This window comes from Planococcus citri, chromosome 5 (genome assembly GCF_950023065.1).
Source record: "Planococcus citri chromosome 5, ihPlaCitr1.1, whole genome shotgun sequence".
Taxonomy (NCBI): domain Eukaryota; kingdom Metazoa; phylum Arthropoda; class Insecta; order Hemiptera; family Pseudococcidae; genus Planococcus; species Planococcus citri.
Genome location: NC_088681.1, coordinates 38,557,306 through 38,575,732, shown reverse-complemented (window position 1 = coordinate 38,575,732; position 18,427 = coordinate 38,557,306). Strand labels below are relative to the sequence as shown.

At 34.5% G+C, this 18,427-nt stretch overlaps 3 protein-coding genes across 7 annotated transcripts; 1 reads left to right on the top strand and 2 right to left on the bottom strand.

The window, feature by feature from the left end:
• Positions 1-95: 95 nt before the first annotated feature.
• RpS17 (ribosomal protein S17) lies at positions 96-1,070 on the bottom strand. The gene is made up of 4 exons (XM_065369563.1): positions 916-1,070; positions 552-703; positions 302-473; positions 96-222 (listed from the first exon to the last, which is right to left on the bottom strand). The coding sequence occupies exons 1-4, from the start codon at positions 916-918 to the stop codon at positions 154-156; spliced, it is 396 nt and encodes a 131-aa protein (XP_065225635.1). The 5' UTR covers positions 919-1,070; the 3' UTR covers positions 96-153.
• A 120-nt stretch (positions 1,071-1,190) lies between these two features.
• On the top strand, positions 1,191-14,616 carry tho2 (THO complex subunit 2-like protein). 5 transcript variants are annotated; one of them, XM_065369517.1, is made up of 31 exons: positions 1,191-1,481; positions 2,085-2,161; positions 2,235-2,332; positions 2,400-2,525; positions 2,592-2,707; positions 2,792-2,922; positions 3,000-3,253; positions 3,326-3,478; positions 3,548-3,720; positions 3,807-4,005; positions 4,076-4,242; positions 4,312-4,498; positions 4,578-4,849; positions 4,918-5,035; positions 5,110-5,283; positions 5,354-5,518; positions 5,633-5,917; positions 6,002-6,118; positions 6,197-6,517; positions 6,603-6,731; positions 6,930-7,175; positions 7,254-7,383; positions 7,459-7,555; positions 7,934-8,063; positions 8,144-8,285; positions 8,360-8,400; positions 10,863-11,030; positions 11,108-11,165; positions 11,240-11,310; positions 11,389-11,435; positions 12,180-12,465. In XM_065369517.1, the coding sequence occupies exons 1-31, from the start codon at positions 1,399-1,401 to the stop codon at positions 12,304-12,306; spliced, it is 4,602 nt and encodes a 1,533-aa protein (XP_065225589.1). In that variant the 5' UTR covers positions 1,191-1,398; the 3' UTR covers positions 12,307-12,465. The 5 variants fall into 5 exon arrangements, 4 of the variants coding, with proteins under 4 accessions (XP_065225589.1, XP_065225591.1, XP_065225588.1 ...); XM_065369519.1 differs by lacking the exon at positions 12,180-12,465 and adding an exon at positions 14,299-14,616 and having other exon boundaries at positions 6,930-7,383; XM_065369516.1 differs by having other exon boundaries at positions 6,930-7,383.
• A 245-nt stretch (positions 14,617-14,861) lies between these two features.
• Positions 14,862-18,242, bottom strand: LOC135849231 (ras-responsive element-binding protein 1-like). Its single transcript, XM_065369560.1, has 2 exons — positions 17,963-18,242; positions 14,862-17,268 (listed from the first exon to the last, which is right to left on the bottom strand). The coding sequence occupies exon 2, from the start codon at positions 17,237-17,239 to the stop codon at positions 16,553-16,555; it is 687 nt and encodes a 228-aa protein (XP_065225632.1). The 5' UTR covers positions 17,240-17,268; positions 17,963-18,242; the 3' UTR covers positions 14,862-16,552.
• Positions 18,243-18,427: the final 185 nt, after the last annotated feature.

Sequence of the window (18,427 nt, the reverse complement as noted above, 5' to 3'; positions counted from 1 at the left end):
ATTTCTCAAAATAAATTGACAAGTGGACATCGAGTATTGATTTACTCCTTTCAACATCATTATCCTTACTTCGCTCAAATAAAAACCCGAAAACGTTCTATACACAGCTGTATTTAAAAAAAAATAAGGATATAATAACGCAACATAAAATTATCAACCACGTCTCGTGAATTGTTGAGCCGACGGCTGTACCAGTTGGAGTCCGGAAATATTCGAAAAATTCTGAAAGATTGACAAATTGAATCAATACCTCAGTTGCTTGATAATGTTATCAGACGAACAAGACAAAACAAAAGCTTACCAGCATCTTCAACATCTCCTTGGTATCGGAGTCGACTTCGATTACGTCTTGTTCCAAAGCAGATACTTCCGGCACATAATTGTCCCTACGTTCTCTCTCTTCTTCTTGTAACTTGATGGAAATACCTCTAACCTGACTGTGTCGTAACCTCTTCATAAGATGTGTTACGAATCTACGCAAAACAAAGGTAAACGAACCTTTAGTACAATGATAAGACGAAACAGAAATGAAAAAGTAAATCGTAACATACCCAGCAATTTTATTCCTCAATGGTTTCGATGGAATAATGGCGATTTCTTCGCAGATCCTTTTATTGGTATGGAAATCCAACGTCAGTTTAGTGTAATACTTTTCAATGATGACACGAGCGGCCTTTTTGACGGTTTTCGTTCTAACACGACCCTGTAATACAAGAACAAAAAATTATGAAAATTACAATCATGGAAACAGATTAGCGGTGTGTTAGGCTGTGAGTGATAGGGTTAGGTGGCATAACACATCAGTGGATTATCAACTTTTGAGCCAATAAATCGACGAGGGGGAAGAAATTATGGAAAGATGGACGTTGTCTTGGCATAAATACACTATTAAATATCTTGAATAAAGGTACTTACCATTTTGAATTAGATAAATTCGCCACAAAACGTGCAATTTACAAAACTGACTACATGAAACAAGATTTCCGAATGGACGAATTTTTTTAGCATCGCATGTTCGTTGTTCGATCTTTCGTCACAGCATTCGCCATAAGCTCAAAATGCCATAACACGGAAAGAAAAATGCATAAAAAAATTAGGAATTTTCTAGGATTTGAGGCATTGCCAAACTCCGCCTCTCTCTGAAATTCGTACTTTCACCATCCAGTTTACTTTTGTTGCATCGTTGGATACGTATTATGAAGAATAGAAAAACATTTTAGTGATGCGTTTTCGTTTATTTTGTCGGTAGAATTTGATTTATTTTAATTTTTCGGTGAAAATAATCTTGTTCTTTCTACATCATGTGTGTTTAAAGTGAATTTTAATCAATTGGAACCATTTTACTGTTTGTTTTAATTCTTGAAACCTTGTCACTGATGTTCTAACATAACGAAAAAAATGGCCCAAACCGATAATCTGAGAGTTATCGAAACCTCGATGAGCCAAACCTCGATGAGCCTTACCTCGATCGTTGCTGACAGGTAGAATTATTTCTCATAATGAATCGCTTAACAATACTACGTGTAATGTTCTATTTATAGTGGGACCCTCTCGAAAAATCAGAACCCTTTAATCAGTAGTTAGAAACCGGGTAACACTAAATCGAAACTTTCTGCATAAAGTGGAACCCTTCTCCAAGATCTACTCTCCCAAGGTTTTAATTTCGTTTGAAAAGTTTATATAAATAGAAAGTATACTGTATACGTTGATTTCTTCAACTATTCAGTGATGAACGAAATAGATGAATTATATTTTACTTGGCTAATTTCATTTGTCTTAAAATTTACTTCGAAATATTGACGATAGCCCGCAATTTTCGGAACACTTACAAAACGGTAGGCTTTGTTTCTTTGTACGAATTTGACGGAATTTTCTTTCGAATGTTTCGCTTTACGTTGAAACTTCTGTAGGATTTTTATCGGAAGATTCCTGTTTGAATGCTAAATCAGGTTTCACTTTGAATAAGTATAACATTTTTTTATATGGAGGGTTCTACTTCAGTGAATAAAAATTGTTGAATGTAAACTAAATAATTATCTCATTGTGATATTTATCACTTCATAAATATTGGACGATGCTTTCAGAGTCAGCGAATGCAAGAGGCTGATCAGCAAAGTAGGACCTCGTAACAGCTTGATTGGTAACGGCGACCATCAAAACAGTACGTTGTTTTTGATCGCGTATTTTGAGAATCTATTTTTGGTACTGAATACGGTTTATATATATTTTTTTAGATTTACTTAAATTCTTATACGAGCTCGTAAGAGATGGAGTAGCAGGTGTGAAGAAAATGAATAAGGACAATTTCTTCAATATCATGGAACAGATAATCGTAAGTTGAAACATATGCTTGTTTTTCATTTCTTGGAAACCTTTTATTAATAAATTATGATGTGTAGGTAATGCATGCTGATATGCCATCCGTAGTATTGGATATTTATAATGTGATGGATACTGAAACATGTAACGATCCTCAATCTACTGCCCGGTCGAATCTGAGTTCCATCGTGAAGTACACGGAAAAGGTATACAGATGTGTTTTATTAATGCTTACTATTTTGGCATCTTTTTAACCAATTTTTATTTCACAGATGGTTTCGGATCGTTTACTCAAGGAAAGATTGGAAATAGATACGTTACAAGAGATGAAAGTATTGAGCAATAAGAATTTCTCAACGAAATTTATCAAGATAAAAACTAAATTATAGTAAGTTGAATATTCCCAATGTGATTCCTCCCTCCCCCTCCCTAATTGAATTATGTTTTTTAACCAGTACGTGAATTTTTTCAGCTATAAGCAGAAAAAATATAACCTATTCCGCGAAGAATGCGAAGGTTATGCGAAATTGATAACTGAACTGAATCAGCGCAGCAATACTCATAATTTATCGTATACAATGGATGTGATAAAATCGCTTATTGGTCCGTATCTTTTAATTACCAATGATTCGGTTTCCTCGATTGAATTTTATATGATTTGAATTTTGATTTCGTTTTAGGTTGCTTTAATCTGGATCCAAATCGAGTCCTAGATGTAATATTGGATTCATTCGAAAGTCATATCGACGAATCCGAGTTTTATTTACCGTTGCTTAAGGAATACATGCCCCAGTCTAAAACCCTAAGCGATGTATTAGGGTTCAAATTTGTATATTATTACGATTCTTGTATCACAACGCCTAAATCATTGTACATAATTACCGCCTTTTTGCTTCAAAACAAGGCTATATTGATAGAAGATGTTTATGGCTGGGTTAGTATCGTGTACTAGATTGAAATATGCTCGTTATCTCACGTTCATTAGCTAATTTATCGTTCGTTTTAGCTTCAACCTGACGATAATTACATTCATTCGGAATGGGAGAAGAAAATCAACGAAGCTAGACAGCGTTTTAAAGAAAATAGCACAATTGTTGTATCAACAAAGGAAAAAGAAAGCGAAGAAGCGGTAGCTCTTGACGATGAGACGATGAATAAGGTGAATATTTTCACCGAAGAACTGATTCAGTATGAAATGAGATGCATTAATTACGAATTATTTTTATAGAACGACAATAACCAGAAATTTGGTCTACTCGAGGCTCTCTTACGTGTCGGTGAATGGAACATTTTCCACAAAATATGCAATAAACTACCAACAACGTTTATTGTCAGTCAATACCCAATAGCGTATAATTTATGTCAACTGATGCATTTGCTGATTGATCCTCTGTACAGAAAGTAAGTTTTGACTTTTGAAGAATATTGTTGTTGTTTTTTCCTGATGGAGAGTTGGTTTTTGTAATTAATATTTTGTTTTATTTTAGGTATTACGAAGCTAAACATAATTTAACAAACACTACTCCTAAAACGATCTCCAATCCTTTGGCTCCAAAGCAAGTTACCACATTCTTAGAATTAAAAAACGATATTTTCCCAATGTTATACACTATCGGCTCATACCTCAGTTACGATCCTGAACTAGTCTACAAAATCATGAGACTTTTGAAATTGGCTCTGATTCAGGTACGTTGCAATTTTTTGAGAAGTTTTTGATCGAGAATTTACTGATCTCAAATACTGTGTTTTGATTCAGGCCGGAGTTACAGAACAAGGACCACCGCCTACAGAAGATTCGCTGTATTTTGAAATATTGACCGTTTTAGATTTGACAATTCTACCTACGTTATCCGCGTTGAAAGTTAATTGCTGCGTGGCCGATGAAATATGGGATATATTGAAGCTCTACCCTTACAATTATAGGTAATTTTATACAAATTCACACTACCATTTATTCGACTCGAAGACTATAATTTTTCAAAATTGATTCAGGTATACTTTATATTCTCGTTGGAAAAATGAAACTACCCACAAGTATCCGGAGATTCTGATGCATAATTGCGAAGCTTTGAAGAAAATCAAAGAAATCATGAAAAAGATTACTAAAGAAACGACCAAGTTGGCTGGACGACAGATCGGAAAGCTCACTCATTGTTTACCCGGTCATATCTTGGAATATGTGAGTTGATTCATCTTCCTGCATCGATTATCGCTCACTTTACCTCTTTATCTTGACGATTATGCTTTTTTATTCGTAGATCCTGAATCAAATCATGATGTTCGATAACCTAATCATGTTGGTAGTCGAATCGTTGAAATATTTAACCGGTTTATCGTACGATGTGCTGGCATATTGCATAATTGAAGTGCTGATGCAGCCAAATCGTGTCAATTCTAAGCAGCATAACGGTATGACGGCCGTTTGGTTGGTGAATTTGTCTGTATTTTGCGGATCTATTTATAAAAAATACAACATCGAGCTAGTCGGAATTTTGCAATACGTTTGTAATCAGATGAAAGTGTATAAAAGGTAGGATCACTCTTGAAGTACTAAATTCGATTGCCTTGAAACAAATTTTTAATGAATTATTCTTGCAGTTTTGATTTATTGATACTGAAAGAAATAATACAGAAGATGTCCGGTATTGAATTCAACGAAGATATGACCAATGAACAACTCAGTGCCTTTTCCGGTGGAGAAATTCTCAAATCTGAGGTATCTAGCGAATTTCTTGTTGAATGAAATCATTTTGATATCGATGTATTGAAAAATATTCATTTATTTTTTAGGGTGGTTATTTCACTCACATTAGAAATACGAAAAAATCCAGTTTTCGTTTAAAAGATGCTCTAATGGAGAATGATCTGGCTGTGAGTTTATGTTTGTTGATTGGTCAACAAAGAGATTGTATCGTTTATAAAGAATCTGCTATCGTTAAACTTGCTGGAAGTCTTTACGATCAGGTTTGTTATTCTTTTATTCATCTATTTCAGTTTGTTCTTTCGAGTTCTAAATTTTTAATTCTTCACACAGTGTCAAGATACGCTGGTTCAGTATGGAACTTACCTAAATGGAGCATTGAGCACTGATGACTACGTCACGAGACTACCACCGATTGAATCTTTGCTGACGGAGTATCACTTGAGGACAGACGTAGCGTTCTTTTTGTCACGGCCCAAGATTAATTTCTCTATTCAGGTTGGTCATTGATATTAAAAGTATTTAGATTGCAAGAGCGAAGATCTCCAAAACGAATACACAGCTTTGATGAATTTTACGTCAACTAATGGAATTTAAATCGTATTATTTTAGGCAAAATTCGACGAATATCGTAAAACCGATTCGAATTCGAAAAAATGGACAGATAACATCAAGTCGGAAAAATATTACGAAGCTGTAAACGAAATTGTTTCGCCGGTTATCGACTCCATACGACCTCTGTATCCGGCCAAAGTATGGGACGACATGTCACCCAAGTTCATCATATTATTCTGGTCGTTAACGCTGTATGATCTCGAAGTACCTTGGCAATCGTATCAAAGAGAGATTAAAAAGCTACGTAGCACCAACACCGATCTACAGAACTCCACCGAAATGGTATTTTTTTAATCGAGTGAAAAGCATTACCTTCCGAGAGAATGATAGTTGACCTAATCAATTTTTATTTTCATTTTTCAACAGACTTCCATAAAAATTAAAAAAGAGAAAGAAAAAAATACCAATTTAATCGATAAATTGAGCGAAGAGATGAAAAAACAACAAGAACACATACAAAAAGTCAAACATCGTTTAGAACAAGTGAGTTTTTTTTTGACAGGAAATTTAATACACTAAATTCCAAGATTATTTTATTTGAGTATTTCGTCTCATTTACAGGAAAAACCATCGTGGTTTCTGTCTCGTAACGTGAAAACGGCCAAAAACGAAACCATAACTCAATTTTTGCAACACTGCGTATTTCCAAGATGTATTTTCACCATGGTTGATGCCATGTACTGTGCGAAATTCATTCACGTATTACATTCGCTCAAGACGCCGAATTTTTCCACCTTACTCTGCTACGATCGATTATTCTGTGATATTGTTTACTCAGTTACTTTGTGTACGGAAAACGAAGCCAGAAGGTATGGCGGATTTTTATGCGCCGTTTTGGAAACTGTCATGAGATGGCACGCTGATAAGGATACATTCGAACTGGTGAATACTCAAAAAATACTTCCTTGGTGATTTTTTTTAAAGGAGACTCGTGGTGGAAATTTGACCGTTTTGCGAATATTTTCAGGAATGTGCGACGTTCCCTGGATTCGTCACCAAGTTCCGTGTCAGTAACCAATACTCCGAGGCCAACGATCATGTCGGATATGAAAACTACAGACACGTGTGCCATAAGTGGCATTATAAAATTACCAAAGTAAGTTCATACAGTTTCCCAGTTGGGTATGACGTGACTTTTGAATTCTTATTTCTTTGTATTTCAAATTTTAAGAAATCAGTGGTCATTAGTTTCTAAAACTTACGAATTCTGCGGCTCTTATTATTGTGTTCTTCGTGTTTTGAACTGCAATTAATACCGAAAACCAGTTACAGAAATTTTGTATTTCTTTTTCAGGCTTTGGTCGTTTGTTTGGAATCGAAAGATTACATACAGATTCGTAATGCGTTAATTATCCTCATCAAAATCCTACCTCACTTCCCAACGCTCATGAAATTAGCGCAGATTATTGAGAAAAAAGTCGAAAAAATAATCGAAGACGAGAAAACCGAAAGTAGAGGATTAGCGACGTTAGCCGTCTCGTATAATGGTTTGTTGAAAGCGAAAAGCCCTCAGTTGATGAGAGAGCAAGATTTCCATCTGGTGAGTGCTCTGAAGCTGGCCAATGAAAACGTTCAGCAAAAAGCCGCCGCCAAATTAAACGGTAACGTGTCCTCTCAGGTGAGTTCGAATCAATCGAACAAGGCAGAGCAACCGGTTCAATCAGGCTCTAATAGTTCTTCGATGACTAACGCTATCAGCGTAGTCGTGTCCAAGGAGACCGGACGAGATGATTCGGATAAAAGTAAAGGTAATGAGTCGTGTTTTCCACGGTCGAAAATCGCGCTACCGAGGTGATTATTTATTTATTTTTTCATTGCCGCAGATCAATCCAAGTACGTTTCTTTATCGAGTCAAGATTCAGAAAAATTGAAAATCATCGATTTGGTTCAAGAAGATAGAAACGAAGGAAGAAATTCATCGTAAGTTGCGTTCATTCGAGTTTATCACGTGAAATATGCACTTGACGAGAGAACAATTTGATCACAAGCTCGTAAAAATAAAGAAATCTGGCTGCATCGGAATTTCCACGATTCACTCAATTGAGCACATCTCAAATTAACTGTTCTAATTTTGGTTCTAATCATTTTTTATGCTCGAATTTTCCACATTTGTTCTACTTATCCAAATTTTCCTTTCGATTGAATAAGAATTCACTTCAATAGATGGAAATTTCAATTTTGAAATTTTAAAAATTTATTTCAAAATAATCAAATTTTTGTTCTATTTGAAAGTCTGCTATTTTATAGATTTGTTTTAATATTATTCCATTTTTGATTATTTATTTGTCGAATTTCCAGATACGAACGTTCTTCACGAGACGACTACTATGACAGGGAAAAGTCATCGAAAGATGAAAAACGCGACGTTGATAAAAAGCCGAAAGAGAAAAAGAGTAAAGAAGAGAAATTAATCTACGAGGACAGACGAGTAAGCTTCGTTTCAAAACCACGTCTGAATCGATTATTTGAAACGAAACGTGAAATAACGAGCAATTTCATGATTTACAGGAAGAATACCGATCCAAAGAAGAATCGTTGATAAAATCCAGCTCATATCGTGGCGGTTCAAATAATTCGTATCAGGAGTACTCCTCTCCTCGCGACGACGTAATCGCCCAGCTCAAAATAATCGAAAGTTACGACAGAGGAGGTTCGTATATGGTTAATTCTTTGCCTCTCTCCAACAAATGAACCGATTTGATACCTGTTATGCTATTTTTTCAGAACCTAAACGAAGAAAAACCGCCGGCGTGTCATCGGCCAAGGTAAGCATTCGTAATGACGGAAAGTGATGCTCTCTCGATAGAAGAACGCACGCGTTGTTACCGGGAGAAACTCGAAATGCCTACCGAACGTAGATGTTTATCGCATTTTTCCCTATTATTTTTTTAATCGTATATTGCGACTATTTTTACATTGTTGTCGTTTGTTCTTAAGTCTATGCGTAGTAGTGTGAACCACGATGATGGAATTACATTAAAACGTAAAGTGCCAAAGAAAAGTTGAAGTGCCCTAAATCGTGCTCCGAGAAGCTGAATCAGAAAAAAATGCAAAGTCCATGAATCTCTTCGTTTCGCCGAGTATTTTATTCGTGTCGAAAAGATGGCTGCGCCGCGCACGTGAAATTCAATCATTGTGCAATTAAGCTTCGATTTCGTCTGCCATTTTGCCATTATTGATGATCGAATTGTCGTGCTCGAGATCAAGATTACGTTATGAAAATTAATTCCCGACGAACCGATCATGCTTTTGGGTCTCGATCGGTTGCTGTGTTTTTGCTTGAGCCGATTTGACTACGATACGACTCCAGTTGATCATTTTGTGAAGAATTGTCGAACAGTCTCTACGAGCTGTGCAGTTCGATGCGTTAATCTGCGACGAAATTGCTGCCAAGTTTCCGGAGTCGATGGAAAAATGACTCCGAAGAATCATTTTGGCGGCGGAAGGCTCTTATCAGTGAATTGTGGATGTCCATGCGAATGACATTATTGATTAATCGAAATTCCGAGATGTTCAATCGCCGTTCTGAGAAGACTCGCTCCATCGTCGTTCCAACATGATTCGATAAACCGTAAATAAATTTGATATCAGTGACTGGAGTCGATAAATGTTCAAAAAATAGTCGAGTAACGAGATCAGTCGTTATGCTGTGGCTAACATGTTCAATAATTTGAATAGTTACGATGTTCCAATGATTTTATCAACGAATTCCATGGCTCGCACGTGCTCTGATTGTCATTCTTGATACGATTGCTCCTGAAATGTTCATAAGACGAGCCCAGATGAGCGTTCATCCGACCAACTACGACTGAAAAGAGTTGATTACGCAGTTTCGTCGAAAACAGTGCCAAAAACCTGAATTGATGGACGACTTCCATGACTCGCACCTGTTCTGATGTTATTCTTGATACGATTGTTCCTGAAGTGGTTATAAGACGAGCCCAGATGAACTTCTGTCCAACTAACTGCGATTGATAGATCTTATAACGCAGTTTCACCCATAGCAGTTCCAATAATCCGAATTATTCGTCCAATTCCGATATCCATTCACAAACTGTATCCGATCCGAAGATTTAAACGCTATTTTTAACGATCGATCGACATCGTTGATCAATTATGAGATTCGCTATGTTGAAAATCACCAAAATAGACGATTTTATTTCACTGACAATCGAAGAAGTGGCTGTGATGATGCTCTATACATTCAAAATGAAATTCAGAATTGTTGCCATTGATTGGATAATCCGAACGTACGTTATTTGCCAGTACTACGTATTAATCGATCTTGGAGCCATTAAAAAATAATGATCGATGTGATCGGAGAAATGTACGATATCGATCCGCGAAGCAGTTACCATAATTACTCAGATGTCTGTGATACCCCATCCGTCGAAATGAAGATACTACGGGGCCATTTTTCACACAGTGTTCAAAATGATGCATTAAATCGACGAAGAAAACTAAGTAGAAGACTTCACTCGAAATTCTGGTTCTAATAGTGCAATAAGATTCGTTAATTTAGACGATATTGATGCTGGTAAACGAGTTGCCTACCATCCAACAAGAAGAGTTCATCAATTTAAACCAGTTCCAGACGTCGATCCAATCCGTCCTTCGAAAAAATAATCCACCAATTGTTCCAGTAGTCCGATTCGACGTAGAGTTAGACTGTACTTAATTTCAGCAGTTGTTTCATGTTCAATTGTGTTCGGGTTTCGTTACGTTGTGTTCGTATCGTCGTGTTAAGCAAAATTTCTTAACGTAATTTTGTCCGTGTGATTTGAGTACCTTTTGTATAATGTTTTTTGTTTACGTCTTTGCTTTTAATTTTCATCATGTTTTGTTACATTATTTTTAATATCTCAGAATATCAGATATCGTGTTTCTTTTTTTAATTTTTTTTTCAAACTGGATTAATGATTGTAATTTTTCTACCTATTCTCAGAGAAATACTAACTTAGTTTTTCGTTTTTCAATTTTTATAACCAATTTATAGGTATCATAGTACTGGTAGAATTTTACGTAACAATCAAAGATATGTTCTGTTTTTCAATAACTCGTCTTGTAACAATACGTATTATATATCTTGTAATAGAACTATTGTAATGTTTGAGTTATGAATTTTTTTTTTACTAATTTACCTGGTCGCAATATGAAGATTACGTATTTGGAATTGTTATGTTTTTCATTTATTTGAACATGTGTTTTTGCCGTGTGATAATTACAGTCGAGTAAAATAAAAAGCGCCAGTAATTCGCCGGATACGTATAGTCCTCCTGATAAGAAAGAGAAACGTTCGAAATCGAAGCGTGCCACGAGATCATCCTCAGTCGTCATCGATCTGGAGCAACCACCAGTTAAGGAGAAGAAACGCGAAGGCGGCAGTCGAAAGAGGGTTAGTGTGAGACCATTTTTCAGATATTTACTCAAATTCCGGCGGTATTTTCAAATGTATTATTTTTTTTTTCATAGTTAAGGACCGAAGAAGAAGAAATTTTGTTGGAGAAGAAGAAAAAAGCTGAAGATAAAGGTGATTATGGTTATAGAATGGGAAGAAGTGAGAAGATACGGATTAAAACATATAAGGATTAATTTTTTGTGCAGCTTCAAGATCATCTCATCAAAATGGTGACGATTTAGATACCATGTATTTGGAAAAACATCATCATCATTCGGTAAGCAATCTACATTTTGTTAAACTACATAAAGTGTAGAGTTATTCGATGTGCTTGACGTGTTTTATTGTTTTACAGAGTGCGACATACTCGAAAGGACATGACAGGAAAACACGAGATAAACAGTATCCTTTTAAATCGTAATGTTTTGTGATTCGTTGTGTACTATCGTCGTGTAATGAGATGGTAAATATTTGTTATATGTGATTCAATCGTCTACTAACTGCCTGCATTTATTTAACCGCTTGGAGAAATAAAATGTGTTATTGGCTGAGTTGGTTTATAGAGGGTGTCAAAAATCAACGTCAGTAAGTGTTTGGCAAAATCGTAGTTGTGGAGGAAGGGGGGGGGGTGGATTTTTTTCAATGTAACGATTTTGCTGATGAAATTTAAAAAATGTTTGCTCTCGCTTTGTTTTGCTTCGCTCTTGCAATAATTTTGCTTTCATTTTTGTAAAAATTATTGCGTAAGGTGGTGGTTTTTTTCAAGTCTGATATTTTGTTCCTAGAAAATTTCTTTGATGATTTGTGATTGATTTTTCACTCTCATCCCTCCCTCCTTACCAAAAAGAAACCCCGACTAAACAAATTCCTTTTGAATTCAAAGATTGTGTATTTGGAGAGGAAAGAGAGAGATGGATCCAAAATACCCTTTCAATTTTCGGAAAATGTGTTCAAAATTTTGCATGTTTCAAAGTTGTTTTTTTTTCAATTTTGATCGAAGTTTTAAATTTTGAAGGATCAGGAGAATTGCATCTGAAAAATATTACTAATGATTCTAACTCATATATGTACGTGTGTTTCAAGTGTTATTGAGTGTTACTCGTGTTGGAAAGGTATTTTCAATTTTTTCTTAATTCTTACAACTAGCCCTTCTGTGGTCGTCCCTTCTGCACCGAATGAAAGGGCGAGAGAAATAATATTTTGTGATCTTACTTTAAGAAAGATACCGTGGCGTAATAAAGAGAGAAGGAAATCAACAGAGCGATCAACCTGAATGGAGCATTTCTATTGACCGTTTTTCTTTAAGAACTACATTATTTAAATCCCGCTTTCATTATGTCTTGAATCGATGTCTCGTCTTCGTTCTTCTTGGGTCCCTACCTACAGAAATTTTCGCTGTGTTGCTACTGCATTCTCGTAAACTTTTGGAATTTTTGTCAAGAATTTTTTTTATTTCCCCTCTTGCCTTATTTTTGATGGAGATTTTTACAATTTTTCCAAGTAAAATCTTTTTTTTTTAACCAAAATTATGAAAAAATTTTACTTATATTTTTGTAAAATTAATAAAAAATTCCACTTTTTTGTAAGTATAAGTAATTAAAAAAATAAAATTGTCAAAGTTGCGAAAGCCTGTTTTTTTAACCATATTTGCCATAAAGGCATGTTCTTTTGTCTAAATTGCTGGAAAGTGTTGTATTTTTTCAAAATCTAAGCAAACGTGTTCTTTTTACGATTTTTTCTTGTCATAATTTGTCCATTATCTCATTTTTCGTTGGGAAAGGAAAATCGCTGTTCGGTTACTAAAATTGGCTAGAAATACTCACATTTCTAATGGTCTTTCGGGAAATATTAATTCGGAAAATCAGATTCGAAAATTCAGTGGTTAGGAGAGTGTGGGGACTTCCAGGGAAATGGTCATTCGGGGTGATGACAGTTAAAGACATTGGATTCAGAGGAGTGTCCCAGACTTTATTTATTATTGAGAAAGTAGAAGGTGTAAAATTTGAGAAACACTGCTGTGATTATGAAATTTTGAGAAGTTCTTCTCACAAAAATCCTGAATTTTGATTTTTTGTTGGTCAACTTGAATGAGTATTTGAAAAAAAATATAAAGAAATGTCAAAATTGAAGTTCGTTACTTCACTTCCTCTCTCGATCTCCTTGCAGGCATCATGAACAGTCTTCCCAAATTTTCAATCTTTATACTTTGGGCATAAATGATTTGCATGTTGTAATTCATTCTTAATTTACTCTATGGAAAATTTGACTAAAAATGAAACGAAAGATCTGAAGTCTAAACCTTATCAAACTAACGTGTAATGCTTTCGTATTATTTTAATCTGCTTCTTGCAAAATTCCTGTTAGAAATGTTAGAATATGAACAATGTATTTACGAGGGATCAGGGTCAGAACTGTCAAAAGTGATAATCGCCGGTCAGAATGAAACTTCGCTCTTGGTGTTGTATATATACGGAAGAGCAACTTGTAGCTGAAACTAGGTTTTTCTGACATGAGTCTAATCTGAAAATTGAAGGGGCAGAGGTATTTGGATTTTCGAAAATCTAATTTTTGAACGTTGATTCTGGCATAATTTTTTAAAGCGAAAAAAAAGATTCTCTGGCATAATTGCCGATTTTTAAGACTGAAGGCGCTACGGACAACCATATTTTGCGAGTAGAATAATTTTTTTTGGCGAGTTCCTCAAAATTTTCAAAAGTTGGAATTTTGTTAATTTTGAAGGTACATTCTAATGTAATTTTTCAAGACGAATAAAAAATGTCATTGGTGAAATTCCTAACTTCGAAGCTAAAAGAGCTAGAAACATTAGTTTATAGAAATTTCTAATTTTGGGCCATACTTGAAAATTCATTTGCCTGTAGCTGCTTCAATTTCAGAGATAGGGTATTTTGTAATAAAACCTTTTTGTTTGTTTTGAAAAGTTGTACCAGAAACCAGGATCAAAACTCGGATTTTTTCAAAATTCATATACCGTTGCCCCTTCAATTTCCAGATTAGGCTCATGTCAGAAAAATCAAAATATCAGCTGAAAGTTGCTCCTACGTGTACAACACGTAGGCAGTTTCGTTCTGATTGACGATTATTTCTGCTGACTCTTCCCTCGTTAGTTTTTAATTTGAAAGGACTAAAGAAGTATTTCATTTCTTTTCTTTTTTTTTACCATTAAATATTAAGATTTTGTTTTTTTCAATTTTTATTTTTATTATAAAATATCAGACGTATTTTCCTTAACCATTTCTTTCTTCAGTTATTATAAAAACGATGACCTGTAACCATCTCGAAGAAGATTCCATCATGGCATTATTTTTTTGATAGATTTTTTTCTTCTATTTAGTGCTGAAAGGCTGCAATTTAATCGAGTACTTTCGTTAATTTTTCATGCTGCAATTTTTGTGAAGTTTTTATCGAAGTAATAATTTTCTTGTGTATATAGTCATTTTTTTGTACCAAACCAATTTATTGTAAATATGTGTCATTGATTAATAATCGTTCTCTGATACTTTTCATTTTGTGCTACAGTGTAACGAAAATGTGTATAAATGTAATAAATTATTTTTCCCTCCAATTTAGTCAATCGGTTTATTCGCGGAAGCTTTGTTTTCCTTTTGTTTTTACATAAGACATAGACAACCATTGTGTGTATTTTTCGATCGAAAAAATGACTTGTATTTTGAACATTGGTCTAAAATTACTCAACCGCCTATTGATGTATTTAAATGTACCACGAATTAAGACGATAAATCTTACTTTTTATCAAATAAATAAGGTGAAAAGAAACGTACCAGTCAAAAAATAAAAAAATAACGCCGCTTAAATTACATAAAATTTTATTACAAGAATTTTTTTAAATAATAATTACAACTCTATTTTCAAATATTAAACAAAGGATTTCGATTACTGCTTAAAATGTTGCGAATTCAATTCTACATACGTATGTAGCTTGTTCTGTTTTTCTGTACTTGCGATATCAGGGATCGTTATGTTATCCACTTCATTTAGGTATTTAAATTGTAAATAGACAAACGCGTTAATAAGTAAGGGAAAATTGGGTTAAATTCTTTTTTAGTCGATTAATTACTTAATATTATCGAAAGTTCATAACGGAAATGAAAAATAAACTCTGGGAGGTGCAATAGGAATGTAATATGACATCAGGTGAAACTACACAAGAGATTTTTTTCCACTAAATGCCACATTTACTGGTAATTAGCTGATGAAAACTTTTTTATGAGGGCAAAAAAAATGAAATTCGATTAATTATGTACTACGAATAGCCAATCATTAACGATAAAATAACAAATTATCGAATAAAGTTTTCTCTTAACATTTATATTATTATTAATTTAGAACACATACAAAGTACCTAACATACTTATCTAACACGTATCAAATAAAAGCTTTAAATAGCCAAAGCACACATAGTTCACCTTTCAATCAAGAGAGATTCGTAACGTAGACTATGACTTGGAAAAAATTCCACTCGCTTAAAATAATTAACGTAGTACTTAAATGTTTAAAAAGCCAATCGACAAACATAACATCAATATTAACATAATAAAAAATACTAAAAAAAAAACAATATCTTAATGACTTTTGCAAAAGTATAATGGAACCGATATTGGTCCTTTGTAATTTGCAGCTTATGAACATCTGTTCGTTTTTGAACTTTCGTCTAGATATGAACTTTTGGGGATTTACTTAAAAGTATAAAAAAAAAATATCTCATCGAGAATATTATTCCAAAAGATCTTAGTAGGACACCGAACTCGCAGAGATCTCATAGATTAGTTACTTAACAAACTATATAAGTATAAATTTAGTTAGAAAACTAGAACATAAAAAGGAACACGACAGTGCTCAACGATAAAATCTTAATACCTAAAACCCTAACGTTACGTAATGTTTATTGTCATTTATTTCAACAATGGAAGAATACCGATTAAAATATTATTCAGGAAAAACAAACGAATAGATATTTACAAAGCTAAAACCTTAGAATTAGGTAACCGATAAAATAAAACACACACACAAGAAACAATACACAACGTAAAAGGTAAAATACAAAGGCCTTAAAAATTCAAACAAAAAAAAATCGGCGGATTTTGATTTCGTTATTGTTATTAAATAATTATTACTGGAAGACGTAATTAGGAAAATCTACTCCTATAGATTTTCTTAGTTGGAATGAAAAATTATTGTCGAAATTACATAATTACTCCGATTACAATCATAAATAATATAAAAACGATGCGAAAGCACTGATAAAAATTTAGCTTCGAAGCGTAAAAGGAGTTTATAGTAAATTTAAACTCTTAAAACATAGAACTTAATTTATAGCACGCGTAGGTAGATAATATAGAATTATTATTGTCACCCCAACTGGAGGAAAAGCATTGGAAAAAAATTATTGTCGCAGATGTATCTCATTGGAAGACATGCGATTATTGGCAATGAATAAATACACCGAAGCCATTTACAATACAGCAATAATTTTTACAATATTACTCGGTTTTCTGTTTCTTGTTATTGGTTTTATTACGTTTTTCGGAATTCTCATCCTCGCCATCTTTGGCGTTCTCGATCTCTCGCATTTTCAGCTTGATCTCCATCAGGTTCTTGGCGACGTTATTGTTCAATTGCGATATCTCGTTGGGAGACAAACACTGATGGATTTTTGTCTTATGCTTTTGCAGCAAGAAGTTACGAGTGAAGGTTGCAAAACACATTGTACATTTGAAAGGACGTTCGCCAGTATGGATTAAAATATGACGTTTCAAATCTGTAGTCCAGCCGAAAGTCTTGGAACATATATGGCACGAGAATCGTTTCTTTTTCACACCGGTATCTGACGAGGTAGTATCTGCGCTGTTACAGACGAACGATGAGTTTTCATTACTCTTCGATGGTTTTTTGGACTTTACAGATGTGTCTGGGACTTTGGAGGGAGCTTTTGGGGCGTTCAGGTCGCCCATATGGGGTGGCTCGTCTTCTTCGTCCATTGTAATGGCGCAATATACCAGAGGATTGAAGTAATCGAAATCTTCATCTTCCTCGGATTGGATTTCGTCTTCTACGTCGTCGTGAGGTTTCTGTTTGAGGAATTCGATCGTTACGTCTGGAGAAATGTGGTAGCTGAAGTTGATCTGAGGACGTTGGTTGAGTAATTTCGAGGTGTTATGCGAGAACATGATGGATGAGATGATTGAACTACGTTTTCCTGGAATGTTAAAGAATGTGGATTAGAATAGCATCGGTGTTATCAGTGGTTCGTTGAATTGGTTGATATTTTTCAAGTGGTGTTTTTAAGGGTTGTTTACCGGTTTCTGGATGGATTGTTGAAATTGAAATCAAAAGTGATAATTTTGAGACAATACATTAAATTACTATCAAAGCATAATAAATTAAGTTTTATAATCTGTGTTATTCAATCATTATTGTGAACAATCAAAAGCTCATTCGAGTGATGTAATAAAAGATCAAAATCTACATTTAAAAAAGTGCAATTTGCACACATGTAAATGCAAGTATTGCACCGGAAATACTCGAAGCATTTTTAGTAATCTGTTTCAGCGTCCTCCAAATTATTTCAAAACAAAAACACAATGAAAAAACACATCGTGAGAGAGTTGTGTTACGATGAAATGTCTCATGGTTCATTACTTTCAACCCTTATCTACGGTACGGTTTGGACTTTGAAATGATACAATTTTTGAACTTCGATTCGCAGATTTCTCATTGTTTACGATGATTTGAGCGAAAGTATGAAATCAACACAAAGAACACCACCATAACCAGTTCTCCAAAACGTGTTCCAAGGGTGGAAAAGTTGAATTTATACTTTCGTCTGTCGAAACAATCCACCTAATTGGGAAAAAATACGCTAATAATTGATTATTAATTAATATTCTTACCAAAATTTCCGAATTTGTTTCATTTTCTGCACTCCAAATTCACTGAAATTTTTATTTATTTTTGGGTTTCCAAGTTACCCTTAATTTTCGCAACCCTTTCGCAGGGTGGATGCAGAGCCACAGACGAATACTTACAGAATAGTGAGGAAAAGTTGGCGAATTCGGCGTTCAAGATGACGTTAGATCGTAGAATTGAGCTTTTTTTCTCGAAATAATCGAAATTAAGCGGATTTTACGCCGGTTATCGACGAATAGTCGATTAATTAACGATAATAAATTACTTGGAAATGAAATCAAACGGGTAACATTGATAATCTTCGAGTAGACGAAAAATCCATCCCTAATTTTTACATTTTTTACAAAGAAGCCCGGTAGAGGCCGTTGTTACCGATGTTACCGTTGTAGGGGAAGGGTAATCCCCGAAGTAGGGGAATGTTTCGTAACCTCCTTCCACGTTGAAAAATC